General features: G+C 40.5%; 1 protein-coding gene and 1 long non-coding RNA gene across 2 annotated transcripts in view; both read right to left on the reverse strand.

Moving 5' to 3' along the window:
• podn (podocan) overlaps positions 1 to 20,724 on the reverse strand; it is a 31,067-nt gene that overhangs the window by 822 nt on the left and 9,521 nt on the right. Inside the window, exons 4-10 of the mRNA XM_040040500.1 lie at positions 19,549 to 19,613; positions 17,591 to 17,700; positions 17,349 to 17,505; positions 15,056 to 15,171; positions 14,695 to 14,908; positions 14,114 to 14,557; positions 13,277 to 13,425 (exon numbers count right to left, since the gene is read on the reverse strand). Coding sequence (XP_039896434.1) covers positions 13,277 to 13,425; positions 14,114 to 14,557; positions 14,695 to 14,908; positions 15,056 to 15,171; positions 17,349 to 17,505; positions 17,591 to 17,700; positions 19,549 to 19,613 — 1,255 coding nt within the window. The remainder of the gene's footprint in view (positions 1 to 13,276; positions 13,426 to 14,113; positions 14,558 to 14,694; positions 14,909 to 15,055; positions 15,172 to 17,348; positions 17,506 to 17,590; positions 17,701 to 19,548; positions 19,614 to 20,724) is intronic.
• Positions 8,466 to 13,269, reverse strand: LOC120738932. Its single transcript, XR_005697081.1, has 2 exons — positions 12,176 to 13,269; positions 8,466 to 11,484 (listed from the first exon to the last, which is right to left on the reverse strand). It is a non-coding gene; the product is annotated as an uncharacterized LOC120738932 (long non-coding RNA).

Here is a 20,724-nt window from a genome sequence, read left to right on the forward strand (position 1 = left end):
CATGTCTAATGCATATGGAATTTATTGCATTGATCACTGAAAATATTTGCATATGTTGTTCATAAAGTTTAAAAGTTAATTCACTAATAAATATACACAAAGGTCGCCCTTCCACTTCAACAACAGACACAAGCATTCCAGCATCTTTAAATCGACTCGCGCGAAAGACTCCCAGCTGCAAAGGGATTTGGGTGGAAATAAAAAAAATTCTTTTAAAGACACAAAAAAGTCAAATGTGCCAGCAGCTGACACTAAAAACACGATGAGCCTGGAAGGGTTCAGGACTTGTAAACACTGGCTGTAAAGCAGCCAGCTTGAGGTTATATTTGAAATGAAATCGAACAAAAGCCATGAAAGAGCATGTCGGGAACCTCTTTCTTCTTGACTGACCGCTGTTTCAGCTGCAGGGCTCATGGGTATTAGCCTGCACTCTGTGGAATAAACCAAAGAGGAAAAATTTGCTGAATGCACACAAGTTAGCGGAGATGGGGAGATTAGATACCCCGCTGCAGTACTCTGCAAAATGAAACTGAGTCAGAATTTTCAACACATAGCAAATTTTACTGATTAGTAACAGACTAGAGAACAACATTGTTTCTGAAAATGGTTTATTTTTGTGAAGTAAAACCTATTCAGTTAGCATACATATTTTTTTAAATGATGAAAAGGGAAAAATCTAACAATGCAAATTAGCTTTAAAGTGTTGGATCAAAATTTAGATATCGACCAAAAAAAAAAAAAAAAAAACCTGTGAAAGTTTGTTTTTTTTTTTACTATTTTTTCCCCTTGTGATTAGGGGAGCAGCTGAAAGTACCTGTGTTTTACATTATAAAACAATGAAAGCTATGAACAAGACTTTTGTTTCTATGCAGGAAGCAAAAGAGTGTTCTAAATTGTAGATTCTTCAAAGTAAATTCCCACTTTTCGCACATATGCTGAGCACTTTTTTGTTACTCTTCTTTCACTCTGCTCTCCAACCGTATCATTGATTTTAGGTTGTGATCAGACGCAGCTTTATTGCTCTGTCTCTTGGTCAAACAGCCCTCTCAGAGCCTTGCTGTGTTGTTTTTCTCATTGTTCCATTAAAAAACCAGATGGGACGCCGTGTCACCGCAGGATGTTGTGGTCATTGTCATGAGCAAAGCTCCTGCCTTCATACTTTGTGTTGCAAACACATGTTGATACTATCGGTTCTCTCTGTCTCATAAACACACTGCAGCTGGAGCCAAAAATCTCACATTTGGACTCTTCAGATCAAAAGTCCAGATTTCCTCTGGTCTTTTCAGCGACTCAACCATCAAATCAAATCAAATCAAATCACTTTTATTGTCACATCACATGTGCAGGTACATTGGTACAGCACATGCGAGTGAAATTCTTGTGTGCGAGCTTCACAAGCAACAGAGTTGTGCAAAATACAATAATGTAAACAAGCAAAATACAAGAATGGCTACATCTGAAACTAATAAATATATGTACAATATATAATAGTATATGCATTCAGTGATGCCGGTAACGCGTTGCTTAGTAACGCGTTACTTAGTAACGCGTTACTCCGAATATGACCACTTTTTCAGTAACGACTAATCTAACGCGTTACTATTTCCATAACAGTAGTCAGATTAAAGTTACTTGTCCAAACCACTGTGCGTTACTATTTTTTTAAGCAAAAAGATTTGGTTTCTTCTTTTCGTCTCAGCGGATGACAAACGCATACGTGTCGTGAAACGTCACATAAGCGACAGGTCACGTTTCCCGCTCACAAGCAGCCAGCGACGTAAAAAAGTGTAAACAACAATGGAGGGAGAGAGATGTTCGTTCTTTAGCTGGAAATATGGTCACTATTTTGAGTTTCTGTTAACTAAAGATTTAAATATTAAGGTTCGTTGTACACTCTGTGTTGGCGAAAAAGTGTTATCTACCTTCAAAAACACTACGTCAAACTTAAAGAAACATTTGGAGTCGCAGCACAGCACAGTCAAACTCACAGAGAGAGTCCCACCAAGTGGTCCGAAGCAGAGAGCCGTGACTTCCGCAGAAGGTCCTACACCCCCCAAACAACAAAAGTTGGACTTTGGTGCAAAACCAGTAAGTGATGAAGAATTGAAGAAGTTGGTCGCGCAGTATATTGTAGAAGAAATGCTACCTATAAACACTGTTGACTCGCCCTCGTTTCGTGCCATAATAAAAAAGATCCCTACTTCTGTTAATGCCGAGCTGCCTCACCGAACGACTTTTACTTCTTACTTGGAGAAGGAGTTTACAGAAATGGAGAGAAATTTGAAGGCCACACTGAATGAGATTGACTTTGTTTCAACTACCGCGGATATTTGGACTGCTAACAACAGAAGCTATATGGGAGTAATGCTCCACTGGATCAGTAGAACCACATTAGAGCGTCACAAGGTTGCATTAGCATGTAGGCGAATTCGTGGTAGACACACGTATGATGTCATTGGTACAGAAATCGAAAACATCCACTCCTCTTATGGATTACTCAACAAAGTAGTTGCAACAGTTACTGATAATGGATCCAACTTTGTTAAGGCGTTTCAAGTTTATCATCCTGTCACGGAGTCCGATGATGAGACGGAGGAGGAAGAGTCCAGCCCCAAAGACGATGATGTCACTTTTTCTGATCTGTCAGAAATCCTCTCGGCTGAGAATGAAAGTGATGGTCAGCTGTCTCTTCCCCCGCACCGCAGGTGTGCTTCGCACACCATCAACATAATTTGCACACGTGATGTGGAGAAACATTTAACAACCAATGCAGAGAGCAGGGCTGTGTATAGGAGCAGCACAGCAAAATGCACAGCTCTTTGGACCAAATCGAGTAGATCTACACTTGCATCAGAAACAGTGGAAGAAATCAGCAAAAGAAAGCTCCTAATACCAACATCCACAAGGTGGAATTCCTTTTTTGATGCTGTAAAGAGAATTGCAGAAATCCCCATGGGTGAGCTGAATACTCTGTGCACAAAGCTAGGACTGAAGTGCTTCAAAGATCAAGAATACCAGTTCCTGCATGAGTACTGCATGGCCATGAAACCTCTGACTGCAGCACTGGACATTTTACAAGGCGACTGTCCATATGGAACTTTACTACCAACACTTGAAGTTCTGATGCAGAAGACCCAGGCTGTGAAAGATGACCTCTCCAGGATGACTGCAGGCCTTCCAGATGCCATTGTACAGGTACGCTCTATCTTGAAATTAGTCAGATTTTTTGCTTCATACAATTCACAAACATGGAACAGAATATTAATTATCATTGAAAAATAAGATTAAAACAATTAAAATGTTTACAAGTAACCTAAAACAAAATAAATCCATAATACTGATCTCATATTAGGCATGGTTTGCAAATAATTCAATAACATAATAAATTGTAGGCATAAAAATATCAATTATGTTTTTTAGGCTATTCAGACTCGTTTCGCCGGTGTGCTGGATGACAAAGATGCCCTTCTTGCAGCTGCCAGTTGTCCAAAATTCAAACTCCGATGGCTGAGAGATGCAGGAAGGAGGGAGCGAGTAAAACAGCTTCTGACAGCAGAGTGTTGCACCACTGCTCCTCTGGCAAAAAAACCCTGCCAGTGTGCCCAGTGCTACTACATCTAGCAGCCAAGGTGAGATGGACTTTTTCACTTTTGAGGCAGAGCCAGAGGAGGAGACCTATTCTGCAGAAAAAGAAGTCATGGACTACCTGATGTCAGGCTACGACCTTCAGATTCTGCATAAATTTTCAAGCATAAAGACAATTTTTTTTAAGTATAACACTCCAACCCCATCAAGTGCTCCTGTGGAGCGACTTTTTAGTCTGGGAGGTTTGGTGCTCACGCCTAAAAGAAATCGACTTTCTGACAAAAGGTTTGAGAAGCTTCTGTTAATGAGGTACAACCACTGGTTTACTCGCTCCACTCTACTGTTTCCCCCATAACATGCGATGACAACATATACTGAAAAAACAGAGAATGGGGAATCCAATTTAAATAATTCAATTACTTGTAAATAGTTAAGTTTATCAAAGTCACTTAATAAACTTATTAAAGTTTTCAAGTTGATTAACTTAAAACAATTACCTGCAAGGAAGTAAGGCAATTTAAGTTGGACCTGCAGTCTCTTTTTTTTTTTTTTTTTTTTTTTTTCATAAGATTAGTCCAAAGTTACAAAAGCGGACAATAGTGCTTACATGTGGATGGTATAAAAAGTATCTTAAGGGAAGTCAAGAAAGACTCTTTGTTTGTTTGTTTGTTTTTTTTATAAAAAGTATTTATGTTAAGTGAAGTAACAAAACTGTCTTTATTTTCATACAAACAAGTATTTCTGTCAGGAAAAAAGTTAAGTTCAACTTCAAATGTCAGGAGATATATTGTTGACATTACTGTTAAAATACACTTCCAATAAAGTGAGTATTGGCAAAATCGGTTGATGTTTTTATGTTGAGGCAGTGGGGAGTGTTATTGGCAGCTTCTGAAAGTAACTAATAAAGTAACTAGTAATCTAACTTAGTTACTTTAAAAATAAAGTAATCAGTAAAGTAACTAAGTTACTTTTGGAAGGAGTAATCAGTAGTCCGTAATATATTACTTTTTCAAAGTAACTGTGGCAACACTGTATGCATTTCTGGATGTGTATACTAAATATTTTTCTACGTGTGTGTGTGTGTGTGTGTGTGTGTGTGTGTGTGTGCACATATTTTACAAATTAAATAGAGTAAACAATAAATAAAATATATAAAATAAAATATACAGAGTGAAACATGTGCAAAACAGAGGCATTACTGTACAGTATGGAGTGCATAATGTTGAAGTTCCAGTAGTGAAGCTGAGGTGTCTATGACGTGTTCAGCAGTCTGATGGCCTGGTGGAAGAAGCTGTCTCTCAGTCTGCTGGTACGGGACCGGATGCTGCAGAACCTCCTTCCTGATGGAAGCAGTCTGAACAGTTTATGGCTGGGGTGACTGGAGTCCTTGATGATCCTCCCCGCTTTCCTCAGGCACCGCTTCCTGTAGATGTCTTGGAGGGAGGGAAGCTCACCTCCAATTATCCGTTCAGAGCACCGCACTACTCGCTGGAGAGCTTTGCAGTTGTAGGCGGTGCTGTTGCCATACCAGGTGGTGATGCATCCAGTGAGGATGCTCTCAATGGCACAGTGATAGAAGGTCCTGAGGATGCGGGGGCTCATGCCGAATCTTTTCAGTCTCCTGAGAAAGAAGAGGCGCTGCTGCGCCTTCTTCACTGTTTTGTTTGTGTGTACTGACCACGTAAGATCCTCAGCCAGATGTACACCAAGGAACCGGAAGCTGCTCACTCTCTCCACAGCAGCGCCGTTGATGGTGATGGGGGTGTGTACTTCTCTGCACCTCCGGAAGTCCACTATCAACTCCTTTGTCTTTGCGACGTTGAGGGTGAGATGGTTGTCTTGACACCAGTGGGTCAGGGCGCTGACCTCCTCCCTGTAAGCCGTCTCATCACTGTTGGTGATAAGACCCACCACTGTAGTGTCGTCCGCAAACTTCACAATGATGTTGGAGTTGTTAGTGGCCGTGCAGTCGTAGGTGTAGAGTGAGTATAGGAGAGGGCTCAGTACACACCCCTGTGGAGCACCAGTGTTCAGTGTGATGGGGGATGAGGTGATGCTGCCCAGTCTGACCACTTGGCGTCTGTCAGACAGGAAGCTAAGGATCCAGCTGCAGAGGGAGCTCAGTCCTAGATCCTGCAGTTTCCTGTCCAGCTTCGAGGGAACGATGGTATTGAATGCTGAGCTGTAATCTACAAACAGCATTCTCACATACGTGTCTCTCTTCTCCAGGTGTGACAGGGCAGTATGTAGTGTCAGGGCTATGGCATCATCAGTGGACCTGTTGTGGCGGTATGCGAACTGTAGAGGGTCCAGTGAGTCGGGTAGTGCAGAGCAGATGAAGTCCCTGACCAGCTTCTCGAAGCATTTGCTTACGATGGGGGTCAGGGCTACAGGTCGCCAGTCGTTCAATGAGGAGATGGTGGAGGATTTGGGTACAGGGACGATGGTGGCCATTTTGAAGCAGGCTGGGACTACAGACAGAGAGAGGGAAAGGTTGAAGATGTGTGTGAACACTCCAGCCAGCTGAGCTGCGCATGACTTGAGGATGCGGCCGGGAATCCCGTCCGGACCAGTAGCTTTGCGTGCGTTCACCTTCCTGAAGCACTTCCGCACATCCTCCTCAGACACAGTGTGCGCACTGACGTCATCCGCGGTGCGCACACTGTCCGGTCTCATGGTGTTCGCTGTGTCGAATCTAGCGTAGAATACATTTAGATCCTCACACAGAGAGGCCGTGGTCTGCGGTGTGCTGGTTTTCCCTCTAAAGTCTGTGATCGTGTTTAGTCCCTGCCACATACTCCGAGGGTTGTCAAACTGTTGCTCCACCCTGTCCCTGTACTCACGTTTGGCTGCTTTGATCGTCTTCCGGAGTTGGTAATGTGCGTGTTTGTAGTCCGATGTGTTCGCGGAGGCAAAGGCCGTGCTCCGTGCCGCCAGTGCCGCGCGAACATCTCCGTTAATCCAGGGTTTTTGATTTGGGAAGGATTTAACTGTTCTGGATGGGACAACATCTTCCACGCATTTCCTGATAAATCCGCAGACTGAGTCTGTGTACTCGTCAATGTCCCTAGCAGCCACGTGAAACATTTCCCAGTCCGCGTGATCAAAACAGTCCCGCAGCGCAGACTCCGATTGGTCCGTCCAACAGTGCACCGCCCTCCGGGTTGGAGCTTCCTGTTTCAGCTTCTGCCTGTAGGCGGGCAGGAGCAGGATGGAGCGGTGATCTGATTGGCCGAATGGGGCGCGGGGGAGGGCTTTGTACGCATCCCGGAAAGAGGTGTAGCAGTGGTCGAGTAGCCGATCTCCACGAGTGTTAAAATGGATGTGTTGGTGGAGTTTGGGTGAGACTTTCTTCAGGTTTCCCTTATTAAAGTCTCCGGCTGTGATAAACGCTGACTCTGGGTGTGCGGTTTCCTCGCTGCTGATCGCGCTGTACAGTTCCCTGAGTGCTCGGTCAGTGTCGGCTTGTGGGGGAATGTAAATAGCCGTAATAATCACTGCTGTAAATTCCCTCGGTAGCCAGAATGGCCGGCACTTAATCATCAGGTACTCCAGGTCCGGTGAGCAGAAGGATTTGACCGGGTGCACGTTCGCATAATCACACCAGCTGTTGTTGATCATGAAACACACACCACCGCCTCTGCTTTTCCCAGTAAGATCCTGTGACCTGTCCGCGCGATGCATGGAGAACCCCGGTAGTTGTATTGCGGAGTCCGGTACCTTGTCCGATAGCCAGGTTTCTGTGAGGCAGATCATGCAGCAGTCCCGCATCTCTCGCTGGAATGAGATCCGTGCCCGAAGCTCGCACAGCTTGTTCTCCAGAGACTGCACATTAGTCAGTAATAAACTGGGTAACGGTGGTCTGTTAGTGCGCCGTCTCAGTCGAACCAGAACGCCAGATCTTCTCCCTCTGCGTCGGCGTTTGCGGCCTCCAGGGCCAGAGAACAAAGGCGTCTCAGGTGAGATGAATGGGGGGTCTGCAAACGGAGCGTCCGTGTTGCAAAACTTGAACTCCGGAAAGTTATAAGAAAGACCGTCTTTTATGTCCAGTAAGGTTTGTCGGTCGTACACAAGGAGACATGTGCTACTCGCGAAAAAATGAAGGATAAGTCAAATTAAACACAGAAAAAAGCTGTTGCTTGGGGGAGCTCGCGACAAGGCTGCCATACTCGGCGCCATCTTGGATCATGAAGAACTGATTTCACATAGTCTGCTCATTTCTGGTTGAGATGTGTCTGTAGCATGACCTCTGTAAAGCATTAATGTAGCCTCTAATCTCAGGAGCTTTTAAGTGCTGGTTTTTAAGGCTGGTGACTCTAATAACACTTTCCTTTCATTTGATGTTTTTATGACTAATGTTGAAGAAACTATAAAAGTTCAGAGTTTCAGAGAAAATTCAGAAATACCAGATCCAGATATGGAGGGTGTTTTGACTGCACTGTCTTTAAACAGTAGAATAAATTAAAATATGTCATACGGGGTGTATATGAGGTGATCCAATCTATTGTAATTTCCTTGCATGTTCTTTAGGAAACTGCCTATGCAGTAATTATGAACAATAATGCTGCGTCTGAAACTGAACATCTGGTATGAAATCAGTGTCAGATGTACACACTACACACCTTTTGTATGATGTTCCTCTAAAGAACAGCTGGTAATTAATTTGACACTTGATAATTCAGGCTTTTATTTCAAACTTAATAATAGTTTTTCTGAAAAAAATTTAATGATGATGAAGATATTTTTGTTCTAGGATCAGTGTACATTTTTTTAGAAAGGTTATTTAATAGGGGGGAAAAAACAAACAATTACTGTGCAGAAAAAAATAAGTGCAAAATAGTGTTGATATATTGCATTTTGGGTTAGGGTTTTTTTGTTTGTTTGTTTGTTTGTTTGTTTGTTTTTTGCAAAATGGCTCAATAAAGCCCAGATAATATTTTGGTCAAAGAGGATTTTAAAAAACTCAAGACAAAGACATCACATTCATGTTGTAGCCACACAAGGATCAAAGCTTTTCATGTATTGTGGATTGTTACAGCTGCTTTTTGTCTTGCCAAGAACTCCGTTTCATTTAGCTGTTAAGCACAGCTCATAATATTATCAAATGTTTCCATTTTTGGACTTTATCTATTGTTATCTTTATTTTCATTGACATAAAAATGAGAGATGTGCGCAAACAGATGATTATACTCTGCTGTCCTCTCTAGCCTGCATAGAAATATTAGTCAGTAAATGATTCATATTATATCAAAACTTGAGAAATGTTGGCTCTTGGTGATAAGATGTTAAAGAGGCTTGGCAGACAGCAGAACCTGTCTCTTTGCAGCAGGAGGTTGCAAACAAGTTGCACAGTAAGACAAATGACAGCCATGTAAAGAAACATCGGTCTGTGGTAATATTTTCTAGGACAGGAGTGTCAAACCTGCCAGAAAGTCTAATCCATACCACTGCAAAATCTAAAAACTGCAGCCTGTCATCAATTACTCCATGTTTTATATCTCCATTATTATAAAATATTTTTACTGGTTCAGCCGACTTGAGGTCAAAGTGGGCTGCGTGTGGCACATGAACTAAAAAGAGTTTGACACCCCTGTCCTAGAAAATGGGCAGATGTATGTAGGCTGTTAGAGTGAAGTGCCACTCGACTGGATCAATCTGTAACCACATTCTACACAAGTGCAGACACGTTAACCTGCAAGCAACCTGCAATTCCCCAAACCAATCAGACGCTGTGTGAGTGTGCTGTCGACACAGCAGTATTTAAGATATGAACTGGTTATCGATGAATGTGATTGACACTTTCAACTGACTGGAATTTTTGCACAAACAATGTTTGACACGATGTTCAGTTTTCTCACTGCTGCTGTTTAGTAATTTTATTTTTTCATGTTTTTCTTCATGTTCTTCATCTCATTCTTTCATTTTCTTTATTTTTTATAGTTCTGTTTTGTTTTGTCTTTTACTATAAGTTGGCTGTGCATATTAAAGGCTTTTTTTTCCCTTGTCCTGTCCAGCAGTTTAACGTCGGAATTGTTGTCTGAAGGCCAAAAAATGCCCAGCAAATTTACTTTCACAGATGTAGCATTACGATATTCACTATAATGGTCCACCTGGTCGTCATATTTTACTAGAACTTTTTTTTTCTTTTTTTTGGATTATTACAACCATAACAGACAAGACTGGGGGACAGAAACAAAAAAAGAAAGAAAATAAAGAAATGTAACAGAAGGAGAAGGAGAGAAAAATAAAGGGGAAGAAGAGGGATGAAGAGAGAAAGGAACCTGCCAGGTGCCCGACAGAGGCAGGGAGCCTCTGGCGGCAAAACAGCACACACCTAAACATTCAAACCCCGGACACCGAAGACCACCAATGGCGGCAGGTGGGGGCACCAGCCACTGGCATGGATTGTGGCGTCGCGAAATAGGCCCCACACCTGGTCCCCCAGGCCTGGCATGTTCTAAGAGAGAGGGAGAGTCTAAGACCTGACTTGACACATAGACAAACAGTCATACACAGGTCTTGATGCATGCTCAATCATCCAGGTAAGTAAATCTCCAAAAGTTTATTCTGTTCATCTGGACGTAACGTTTTCAGTGGGAGAAATGTTTCATCACTCATCCAAGTGGCTTCCCCAATCTTATAAACAGTACATTTGCATAATGACTGAAACTAGCACCAATCACTGGCCCACCCAACCCCACTGCAGAGGAAAGACTACACCCAACCCCAACCCAACATTCAGTCAACTCCCAGACTACATAAAACAATAGACACCCAGGTTGAGCCCATCCTCCACCTCTGGTAGATCCCCACCTCCTGCAGAGTGGTCTCCTCAAAAGTATAGAGCACCTGCAAAACATGGTAAAAACCTCCCTGCCAGCTAAAAGGGCCTCCAGTTCCACCAATGCACCAAATCCTCCTGGGCCAGGGACGGGCCCCAATGCATGCACCAACCCAACTTCCACTAGATGATGGAGCCAATCAAAGGAGCTCAGAGAGATTGGCCTGATGCAGCGGCAGAGGCCGTCTCAAGACTGATATGATCCGACAAATGGTCTCTATATTGGTTTTAAGGTCTCTAAGATTATTTTCATTTGTCGAGTTCATAAGGACAGTCTTCTTAGTGATGGATAAGGTGCCGAGGTGTTCATCTCCATAGTAACATCATCTAGGCTGCCCAAAAAGCAAACTAAAGAGGAGGCTGGAATGTTACATTTTATACACTTTGATAAGTCTTCACATATCCGGCACCAAAACCTCTGAACTGAATCATTTTAGAGGTTTTTAAACATGTCTGATACCAGAAGTTGTGGTCAAAGCTGGCTGATAGATCCGCCTCCCATTTCACAATAGGAAGGGATAATGACTCATCTGTTTTCAACAGTGTTTTGTATATTTTAGATAAGAATTGTAATTGATTTAATTAGGCGAAAATTCCTTTATTAATATAGACTATAATTTGTTGGTCTAAAAATCTACTCTTGTTAATCCCATATTGTAATACTAATATGTCAAATGAAATTAAATTTATTCATTGAAATATATATTCCAAGAACTCAATTCCTTTACCTGCAATCTTTGAAGTCTAGCATATAATTTTTTTGTAAGATGTCAGAGTTGTTCCAGATAGGTTAAGATTATATATTAATATATATATTCATATTATATTAATGCTTAATCTTAATATTTATGCTTTTAAAGCATACAAGTCATTTGAGCTAATGAATATTAGGCCCGAAATCTCTACATTATTACATAGTGCCTATTCTATGTCTAGCCGCGGCTCATTTGGAGGCTATGTTTTAACAATCTTGAGATGTATTGTAGCGTGTTGGCTAAGAAGTAGTTGTGAAAGTTAGGCAGATGTAGTCCTCCTCTTGGACCTATGTAGAGCCAAGTCTAAAACCGCGGCCTTGCCCCAACTTTTTAACCAATCATGTTAACATTCTGTTTTTATGACAAATAATAAAAGTGTTTACTGCCTGGATTTGGTGCTCTTTTGTTCGTTCGGTTTGCTGAATGAAGGAAGAGACGCGGCATCATTATTAATCTAAACCTTCAAAAGCTTATTAAATAGAGGAAAACAAATACTTTGAGTTTGGATGAACTCAACAGTTTCAAAAACCAAAGTTGCAAATAAAAAGTTCCACTTAACTCTATAAATGCTTTTTCTGTATCTAGAGACAATGTTGTAGTTTGTTTTTACTGCAAGAACAGTCTATTAAATTAAGTAAGCTACACGTATTTATTAATGAATGCCTCCCTGTTATTAAACAAGTTTGGTCAGGAAGTGTTATGAGGGGTGCTATCTTCTCTAATCTTTTTCAGAGGGCTTTGTAGATTATTTTAAGGTCAATATTAAAAAGGGATATTGGATGAAAACTGATGGGAAATACAGTGTCTTTGCCTGGTTTCAGGCTTGACTGGCTGATAATTTTGGAATGGTTATGCTATCAAGAAACTGATCAATTTCATCTTCCGATGGGTTTACCTCTGGTGAATATAAAGTTTTTTTAAAGTCCCTGAATGCGTTGTTTATTCTTTCAGGATCATAAACTGTATTCCCAGTTAAGTCTTTAACTGGGAATACAGGGAATTTTTTGTTTCTTGTTAAAATTTTTGCAGTGGAAGTCTTTGTAGTAGAAATATTCTTTTTTTTTTTAACCAAATTTGATTTAATTCTAGTTTTGCTTTACGTATTTTGCTCAACATTTCCTGTTCCAGCGAGGACACACAGGCTTCTTCTAAGGATTTAATGTTTTTCTCTAATTCATGAATATGTTTGTTTTCTCTTTTCATCCCCGACTCCAAGAAAGCAGATGCTGATGTTCCAGGCAGGCCATTATTGTGTAAATATGAAGCCCACTCGTTTTTAAAATATTTAATAAAATCTTCATCTTTAAGTAATGATGAATTAAATCTCCAGTTTGTGGCAGAATGAACTTGATGAAATAATTCAGACGAGAGTAAGAGTGATGGACATGTGAGAAGAAAGTATATTCCCGACATGCAGGTGTTTTAAGTTCATCTGCAGCTGTGGCAGGTCTATGAGTCTCTTGTAGTAAGACAACAGGTTTTTTTTAAGCTGGTTAAATATCTTCTACTTTAAAGTCGTTCTTCTATTGCACGAGTATCCTACCCCCAGTGAAGATGAATGCATTTGGAAAACAGATTTGTGCTTGAAGGCCTATGCTTGAACATGTAATGCAATAAAACAGCTTTTGCAAACAAGTGTTTAAGAGTTTAATTCATCCTGGTGGTCCCTGTGCAGAGAACAGGTGACATCAGCAATAACGGGGCCATTTCAATGGTTTAAGAGTGTGGAAGAGGCTTGTTAGTAAAACTGAGTATAAAGCAGATCTAGTACTTCTAGATGCTTCTGCTTCTTCTGTTCAGTTTTTATTGTTTAGAGCTGAAGTTTAATTACATCAATATGACTCACTTTTTATTATTTTTTGATCTCTAATTTACAGGTTTGAGCAGCTGGAAGTAAATGCATATTTTAATCCATAAAGAAAATTGTTTATCCACAGAAGCTGTTGTTATTCATGTTGATCTTAAAGTATTTACTGGCTAAATTGGGTAAAAAGGTTTAAAGTTGTCTATTTGGGGTTAAAGAAATAAATAAAGCAGGGCATGAAAATATACAGCTAAAGACTAAATATATTTACTTTACTTGTGAGTCCCTTACCGTAGGAAGATGCCTTTGATGTTGGGAGTGCCTTCAAAAGCTGAACCATGAATACTGGAGATGCGGTTGTTTTGCAGGTAAATGTATTCCAGAGACTCGGGTAGGTCAGCGGGGATGTGTGTCATTAGGTTACCAGACAGGTCCAGCGTCTAAAAATAAATAATGCATAATTAATAACAAACCTCCTGGAAAATTTAGTCTGTATCAAACCATTAGCCCTACTTATCTGGAATGAATCATTCTTGGAATGAATGATTCATTCCCAGAATCATTACTTTAAAATTTTGCATTGCAGGTTTCTGCCATTGCTGGCAGTGTTATTGTGCTGCCTTAGATTTTGGCGAAGACTACGGCAAGCATATTGTCTTGTATAAATTGTGATGGAAAAATTGTTATACAACAATCTATTTAGGATCATTGAATGGTTTTTGCCAGCTGCAGCAATTGCATAGATTTTTGACTGGGGTTATATCCCAGTAAATATTTCTATTTTTGTCAACATAGTTTTAAATAGAAAGTTCCCATTGATAATGTTACTGTAAATGTAAACAATAATTCAGTTTGTACCATCATACTATGACCAGTCTTGACTTTTAATTTTATAACATCTAAATCCCTAATGTCCAACCAATAGCCACTTTGCTTGGTATAAAAAAATTCTATGTTTGCCCTTTTCTGCACCATACCAAACTGTCATTTACTGAAAGATCAGGGAGGAACCTAGTACTAAACCTTTATAAAGTTCCTAAATATTCAGATTCATGCAGTATACAAACATCATTGCCAAGCATTTTTTTTTTCTTCAGTGACAATCCCACTTGTGTCACTTCCACTCACTGTGAGCGCAGTGAGCTCCATCCAGGCTCCCTGGTAGACTGAGTTCAGTTTCAGCTGGTTATCACTCAGGATCAGCTTTTGTAACTTCTCCATCTTTGTCAGCGTACCATCTGGTATAGAGTTGATCAGGTTGTTCTTGATTTCGAGCACGTGCAGACTGCGAGGAAGGCCCCTGGGCATTGAGGTAAGGCTGTTCCCCGACAGGTCCAGGGTTTCCAGCAGACGTAGCTTCCTAAAAGCCTCACGTTGCATCTTGGGGCTGGTAAGCTTATTGTAGCTGAGGTTGAGTTCTATCAGCGTGTACAACAAGGTTAAGTCGTTGCGGCCAATTTCAGAAATAGAGTTATGGAGCAGCATTAAGGTCTTTGCTCGCCGAGGCAAGCCTCTGGGAACACGCTCCAGCAAATTGTTGTGCATGTGAAGAGTGTGCAGCTTTTTCAAGCCCTAGTGAAAAGCAAATTTAAGATTTCAAATGGGTGATCCACTGTTGCATAATGTTCATTGCCATGCTGTTGTACAAATTACTCCTTCCAACTTGTCCTTACAATTTAAATTGGATCATTTATATCATCCATATTTACCTGGAAGGCAGCTGGGTGGATAGAACGGGAACGAAGTTTGTTATTGTGGAGGAGCAGGTATTCAAGATTTCGGGCTGACGTTAGAGCATCTCCAGGGATACTGCGGATGTCGTTCTTCTCCAGGTGTAGCAGCACAAGACTGCGAGGGAGACCCTTTGGGACAACGCTGAGGTTGTTATTTGACAAATCCAAACACTCAAGGCTGCTGAGTTGGCTAGAAGCAAAGAAAAGGAAGGATATGATGTTGTCTTTGTAGAGAATTTGCCCTTGAAAGGATAGTTTTGATATTTACACAGCTGGCAATGGCAAGATGTTGAAATCTGTTTATTGATAAACTTCATGAGTGAAGATTTTTGTCCACCTGAAAGTCTCATTGTCCATGCCCTCATTGCTGAGAAGGTTGTTCTGAAGATATAATTCTCTGAGATTGGGCAAGCTGTCAAAAGCTCCTGCTGGGATTTTCTCCAGCTTGTTTCTCTGTAACAAAAGAATATTAACATTGTTAATGTAAGGTGGAATCACAAAGTTCAGCAACTGCACCCACAAAAAGAAGAAATCATAGCTGGGTTAAATTTGGCCAACCTCCCTTGATAGGTAGAGCCTTTTGGTTACCTGCACCACTTCAAGTGTTGCTTTTTATGCAATCTTCTGAAAGTAGTGTTCTGTCTATTTGCACTGCAGATGTACTGAGACTGGATCTGCTTAAAGATGAGAGCAAACATCAAGTTCTTTTTTCAAAATGACCTGATTTTATAGTCAAGGATTGTCTGGAATGGAAAGCTGGAGACCAAGGAGAAGTTCTTAATCAAAAACTATGATATCCTCTCCCTGGGACGGTCAACACAGAATTGTACTGTGACATTGTGTGGGATGTAGTATAGGCAACATTGTAAACTGGCAAACAGACATGCGCAACACGATTTTTGCTCACCTCCTGCTCTTTTTGCCTGAATTTGACTCCTGCTACTTCAAGTTAAAGGGTCGCTGGTTGAAACATGGGAAAAAATGTCTGTAGCCAGGTACACACAAAAATACACATGAATATATATACTACCTGTCAAAAGTTTTATAACACCCCAATTACCAGTTTTTTATTGGAAATGACGCAGTTTAATGTCTCATTGCACTCTGAAATGAAAGAATAGTACAAATAAGAAATTGGAGTTAAAAAAAAATTATGCAATCAATTTATAGACAAAAATGTATTCTAAACTTTTGACCCTTCAAAGTAGCCACCTTTGGCAGATATAACAGCTGAACACACCCGTGGCCTTCTTTCTACAACAGAAATCAAATATTCTTCAGAAAGTTCTTCCCATATCTGTTGCCAACGTTCCCATAAATGTGTGGCACTTGTAGACTGCTTTGCTTTCACACTTCTGTCCAGTTCATGCCAGACCAGCTCGATGGGGTTTAATACCAGAGATTGTGCCAGCCACTTCATATTTTCAAGCTTACCATCTTGTTCTTTTTACCTCAGGTTAGGCATGGCTTGGACTTGTTTTGGGTCATTATCTTGCTGCAGGATGAACCCCTGACCAACTAGGCGCATACCAGTGGGTACTGCATGGCGCTGCAAAATGCAGTGGTAGATTTTGGGTCGGGGAGCTTCACACTCTATACAAGTCTTCCAGTCTTCAGTAGTCCAATGGTGCCGTTTCATGGTCCAGGCAAGTCTCTTTGTCTTATTCTGTGATCTTAGCAATGGCTTTCTTTCAGCAACGTGTCCTGTCAAACCCACAGCACAAAGTCTTCTCTTCACAGCTGAAGCTGAGACTTGCTTACTATGACCACTATTAAGCTGTGCTTGAAGCTGTTGCACTGTGAGCCCCCTATCACGCAAGCTGTTAACTCTCCGAAACTTGACGTCTGCTTCAGGTGTGGCTCTGGGTCTGCCAGACCTCTTCCTGTCAGAGTTTGCCCCAGGTTCTGAGTGCCTTTTCATGGTGAAGGAAACTGTACTTACTGACACCTTAACTTTCTTTGCAATTTCTCTGTAGGAAAGACCTACACGTCTGTCTTCCATTGTTAATTGCCTTTTTTATTACCATTTTAGTAGCAACACACACACACTACTGTCTGCAGTACAATACTGTTCAACTGATGCTCACAAGGGTATGGTACCACAGTGTTTTCCAACACTGGGGTTCTAAGTGATCAAGAAAAGTTGGAACATTTGTAGGAATTACTAGGCTTGGTCAACCTCCATTGCTGCAGAACAGCTTTAAATTGTTAACCCATTTTGTGTTCCCTGAAAAAGGCTTTTTTGTACAGTTCTGAAATGTACATTAATTTTCCGTTTTAGGTAACCTTACCTTTTTTATAACCCCTGGCATTTCACCACTTACCTTTGTACCATTTCAAGATATTAATTGGACTTGAATAACTTGAACTACAATAAATAACTGAAAAAATTTGGGTGTACTAAAACTTTTGACCAGTAGTGTATGTGTGCATACCATAGATATGTAAAGCACTTGAAATGTTGCAGTGATGCCCTAGGAGACTACCTACAGGCCAAATTTAATTCAGGTAAGGTTTTTGCATTTTTATGTACAAAGCTTTAGTTTAGGATTACATCTGTACATTTATGAATTATGAATTAAACAAACATCTTAAACCCACTACTGTCCAAGTATAATGCGATGTTAAACCTTCAGATGAAGACGGTAAAGAGTCGGAGGCAGGTTCTTGGGAACAACCCTCAAGAAGTTGCTAGACATGGTTAGGATCTCCAGGTTGTCAGAAGCATTGAACATATGTTCAGGGAGACCTGCATCAGTCAGCTTGTTGTTATGGAGATACACAGACCTGGGGACCACGACCATGAGACATGTGTTAACTGAGTAATTCAAGTTATCTGGGGTAAATTTACACAAACATGCACATCTCTTACCTCAGTTTTGGCTTATGACCAAATGTATATGGAAAGATCCTCGTAAGCTGATTAGCAGCGAAATCAGCACTGACCAAAGAGGGGGGCAGGACCTTTGGTGCTAAGGTGAGCTGCAAGCACAAAAAACCATGACAGGATATGATGTTGAGCATTTTTAATTAAATTATCAAGCGATATGGTTTGCTGTGAAGTTATTTGTACTATCAGACCAAGACTATTGTGCTCCAGTTTTAGTGAGAATGATCCTTGTATTTTATTTGAATATTATTTATCAACCCATCTCTGTGCAATGCACCCATAGATTATACATCTGTCTTACTGACAAAGCTTGCTAGCACTGCCTGATCCAAATATCCAAATACTGTCAGTGGTCAAAACGTTATGTCATATATATACATATATATATATACATATATATATATATATATATATATATATATATATCCATCCAGTGTCCTCCCCATCCACTTGATCCAACTCATCACCAGGATGTCAAGATGAATTGACAGCTCAGTTCTTCTCTTCACATTAGTGCTCAGAACATACAGCTGCAGATCTCTGATGAGACCAACCATCTATTCCAGCTGGAATAGATGGTTGGAGAAAAAAACAAATTTTCCCAAAAAGGCCCCAGCTAGATGGTAGAGTCCAAATGAGCACCTTCTTGCTCTGAGGCAATTGTGCTAGCAACTGCAACACCTTGCAGATGAGATGATTAATAAAACATTGGTCATTGAGGATGTCTCCTCTTTAGGAGGCTAAAGCCCAGATATTCTATCTCAAGCTCCCTCCCTAGGCCTGGCTCGAGGGGGACTCGGTAACCCTATCCCAGGCAGGGTAATTCGGTTCCTTTATTTGTTTGTTTTTTCATTTAATAGCGGTCATCTGAATCACTCTTTTACTCGCTCCTCACACAGAACCTATTTGCCTTGGGTAACCCTACCAGTGACAAAGGCCTCTGATAATATCATCAGTGAGACACACACAAACCCCTTACAACAATAAGGTGGCAATTCATGGAGGGGCTACCCCAAATTAATATGAAACAATTATTAGTGTGCTAACAATAAAACACACTTAAGATAATGATCACAGATCTCACTAAATATTTTACTATGCTTTGAAGATTAAACGATCATTTCTATTTATTTTATGCTTTTAACATCTTTCCCGGTCATGTTGTTCTATGGAGCTATTGCACTTGAAATGACAAGCCCTGCAAAATTATACCCATACAGTATATATATATTGGGACAACTACAGCAATGTTGTGTAGCTTAAAAAATATTTTTACATGAATCATGTCAAATCTTTTCAGTCCAGTTCATTGGTTTTAATAAAACCTTAAAAAATAGAGATATGGCATATCTGAAAATGTTAATGGGCATAGTGTTTGGTCCTATGGGTTGTTCTGTAAGGCTCAGTAATTCTATTTTTTGATACAAGGACTTATTGAATACTTATTTGTTTTGACACAGGCATGCTGTCATCCCAAATATGTGTGGCATAAAAGCCATGTTTTCCTCATTTTTGTCATCCCCTGCTGAAAACTAACACTACAGTGTACACAATAACAGGAAATTGAAAAATGAGAGAAGCATCACTGAGATTAGATGTTCATTTGAAGCGCTCTCCTTTATAATGTGGTTTATGGATTAAAGTAGCATCAGTGTCTTTAAAGATTAGCGAGAATTTAAAAATCCTCTATTCTTTTCGGATCCTATGTTGTGAGGGCAGAAATAAATCCATCCATCCTTTTTCTCTTGTTCCCTGTGACTGAAAGGTCAGTAACATTTTAGCTCCAAACAGATGGCACAGCCATACTGGAAGAGATCACAAGCATAAGCTTGTACACACTATATGAGCAGCAACTATACAACCTCCCTCTGTTAGCTGACACTGTCAGTCAAGCAGAACACAGCCGAGAGAAATATCTAAACTCCCGCTGTATGACTCACCTTGTTATTTGCCAAGTATAAATAAGCCAGTTGTTCGAGCATCTCAAACCCTTCATCTTCAAGGCCTGTTGAAAAGAAACAAGGATTTTTGACACATTGTTCTTGACTTGCACCCTTTAACAGAATAAAACATATTTACCAGACCTGTATCACTTATCAGTTTTGGCACTGGTCCCAAAATTGACCAGAGGATTGTAGATTTTAGAAGAAATGGTATTAGTTGCAGGTTTATCGATCATAAGATTGTGGCTTATGTCCTGTTTGGACCTTTGTGCTTTGCAGTTTTGGGGGGTTTTGTACACTAATTGTTTACTTTCACATTCACCCACTTGTTAGGCACTACAAACCAGTTCATTAGGGTTTGGAAAAGACAGTGGTCTTTCTTTTTGATAAATTATCATTTTAGAGAGACTCCCTAATTACATAACATCAGCAACTTTGACAAAATGGTGCTATTTTTGCGTTGGAAATCAAGAATATCCTGTTTTGTTTCAAATTGATGTATGTTTATGAAAGCTGGAGGTGTATGCACAATTAAAATCGTTTGAACTTGCTGAATTTTCTACCAGTTTGTAAGCAGTTTGGGATTTCTGCTTGAGTTTTGTGTTTTTCCACGGGCCACCGTGACAGACTATTAATTAAGTAGGAAAAGGTTCAGGCACCCAAGAGGGTGGTTAATCATTTTAAGTAAGTAAATGAATATTTTCTGATAGTTAGTTTGAAAATGTGTTAAAATATTTTGATCAAAACAAACACTTGTTAGATAGATACCACATGGTAACCCGGATCTTTTCCATTGTGGCACTTCGATCTTACATTTACCAAAAAGGGTTCCATTACGGCAACATTTTTTATTCAACATTAGCAATAAAAACAGAAGCCAGCTGCTAGCACAGCTGGCTAGGGACAGAAAAACCATTTAAGCTGTCTGTTCATCTTAACAGCAGCATGATCCAGAATAATATTAACCAATATTTATGGAGTTAGACCAATGAGACCATCACAGGAGAATACAGAGGCTGAGCCAGTAGGAGCAAACAGTGGGCAGGTGTGACGTTTGTTTTTTTTTGTCTCTGTTGGCAGTGCAAAGTAAAAACTGAGCAGACAGCAGCAGGAAGGTTGCTAGAGTATTAAAGTTACACTGTGACAGAACAAAAACCCTAATTTTAGCTAACT

The sequence above is a fragment of the Simochromis diagramma genome, unplaced genomic scaffold, assembly GCF_900408965.1.
Source record: "Simochromis diagramma unplaced genomic scaffold, fSimDia1.1 OVJJ01000026.1, whole genome shotgun sequence".
Classification (NCBI taxonomy): Eukaryota; Metazoa; Chordata; class Actinopteri; order Cichliformes; family Cichlidae; genus Simochromis; species Simochromis diagramma.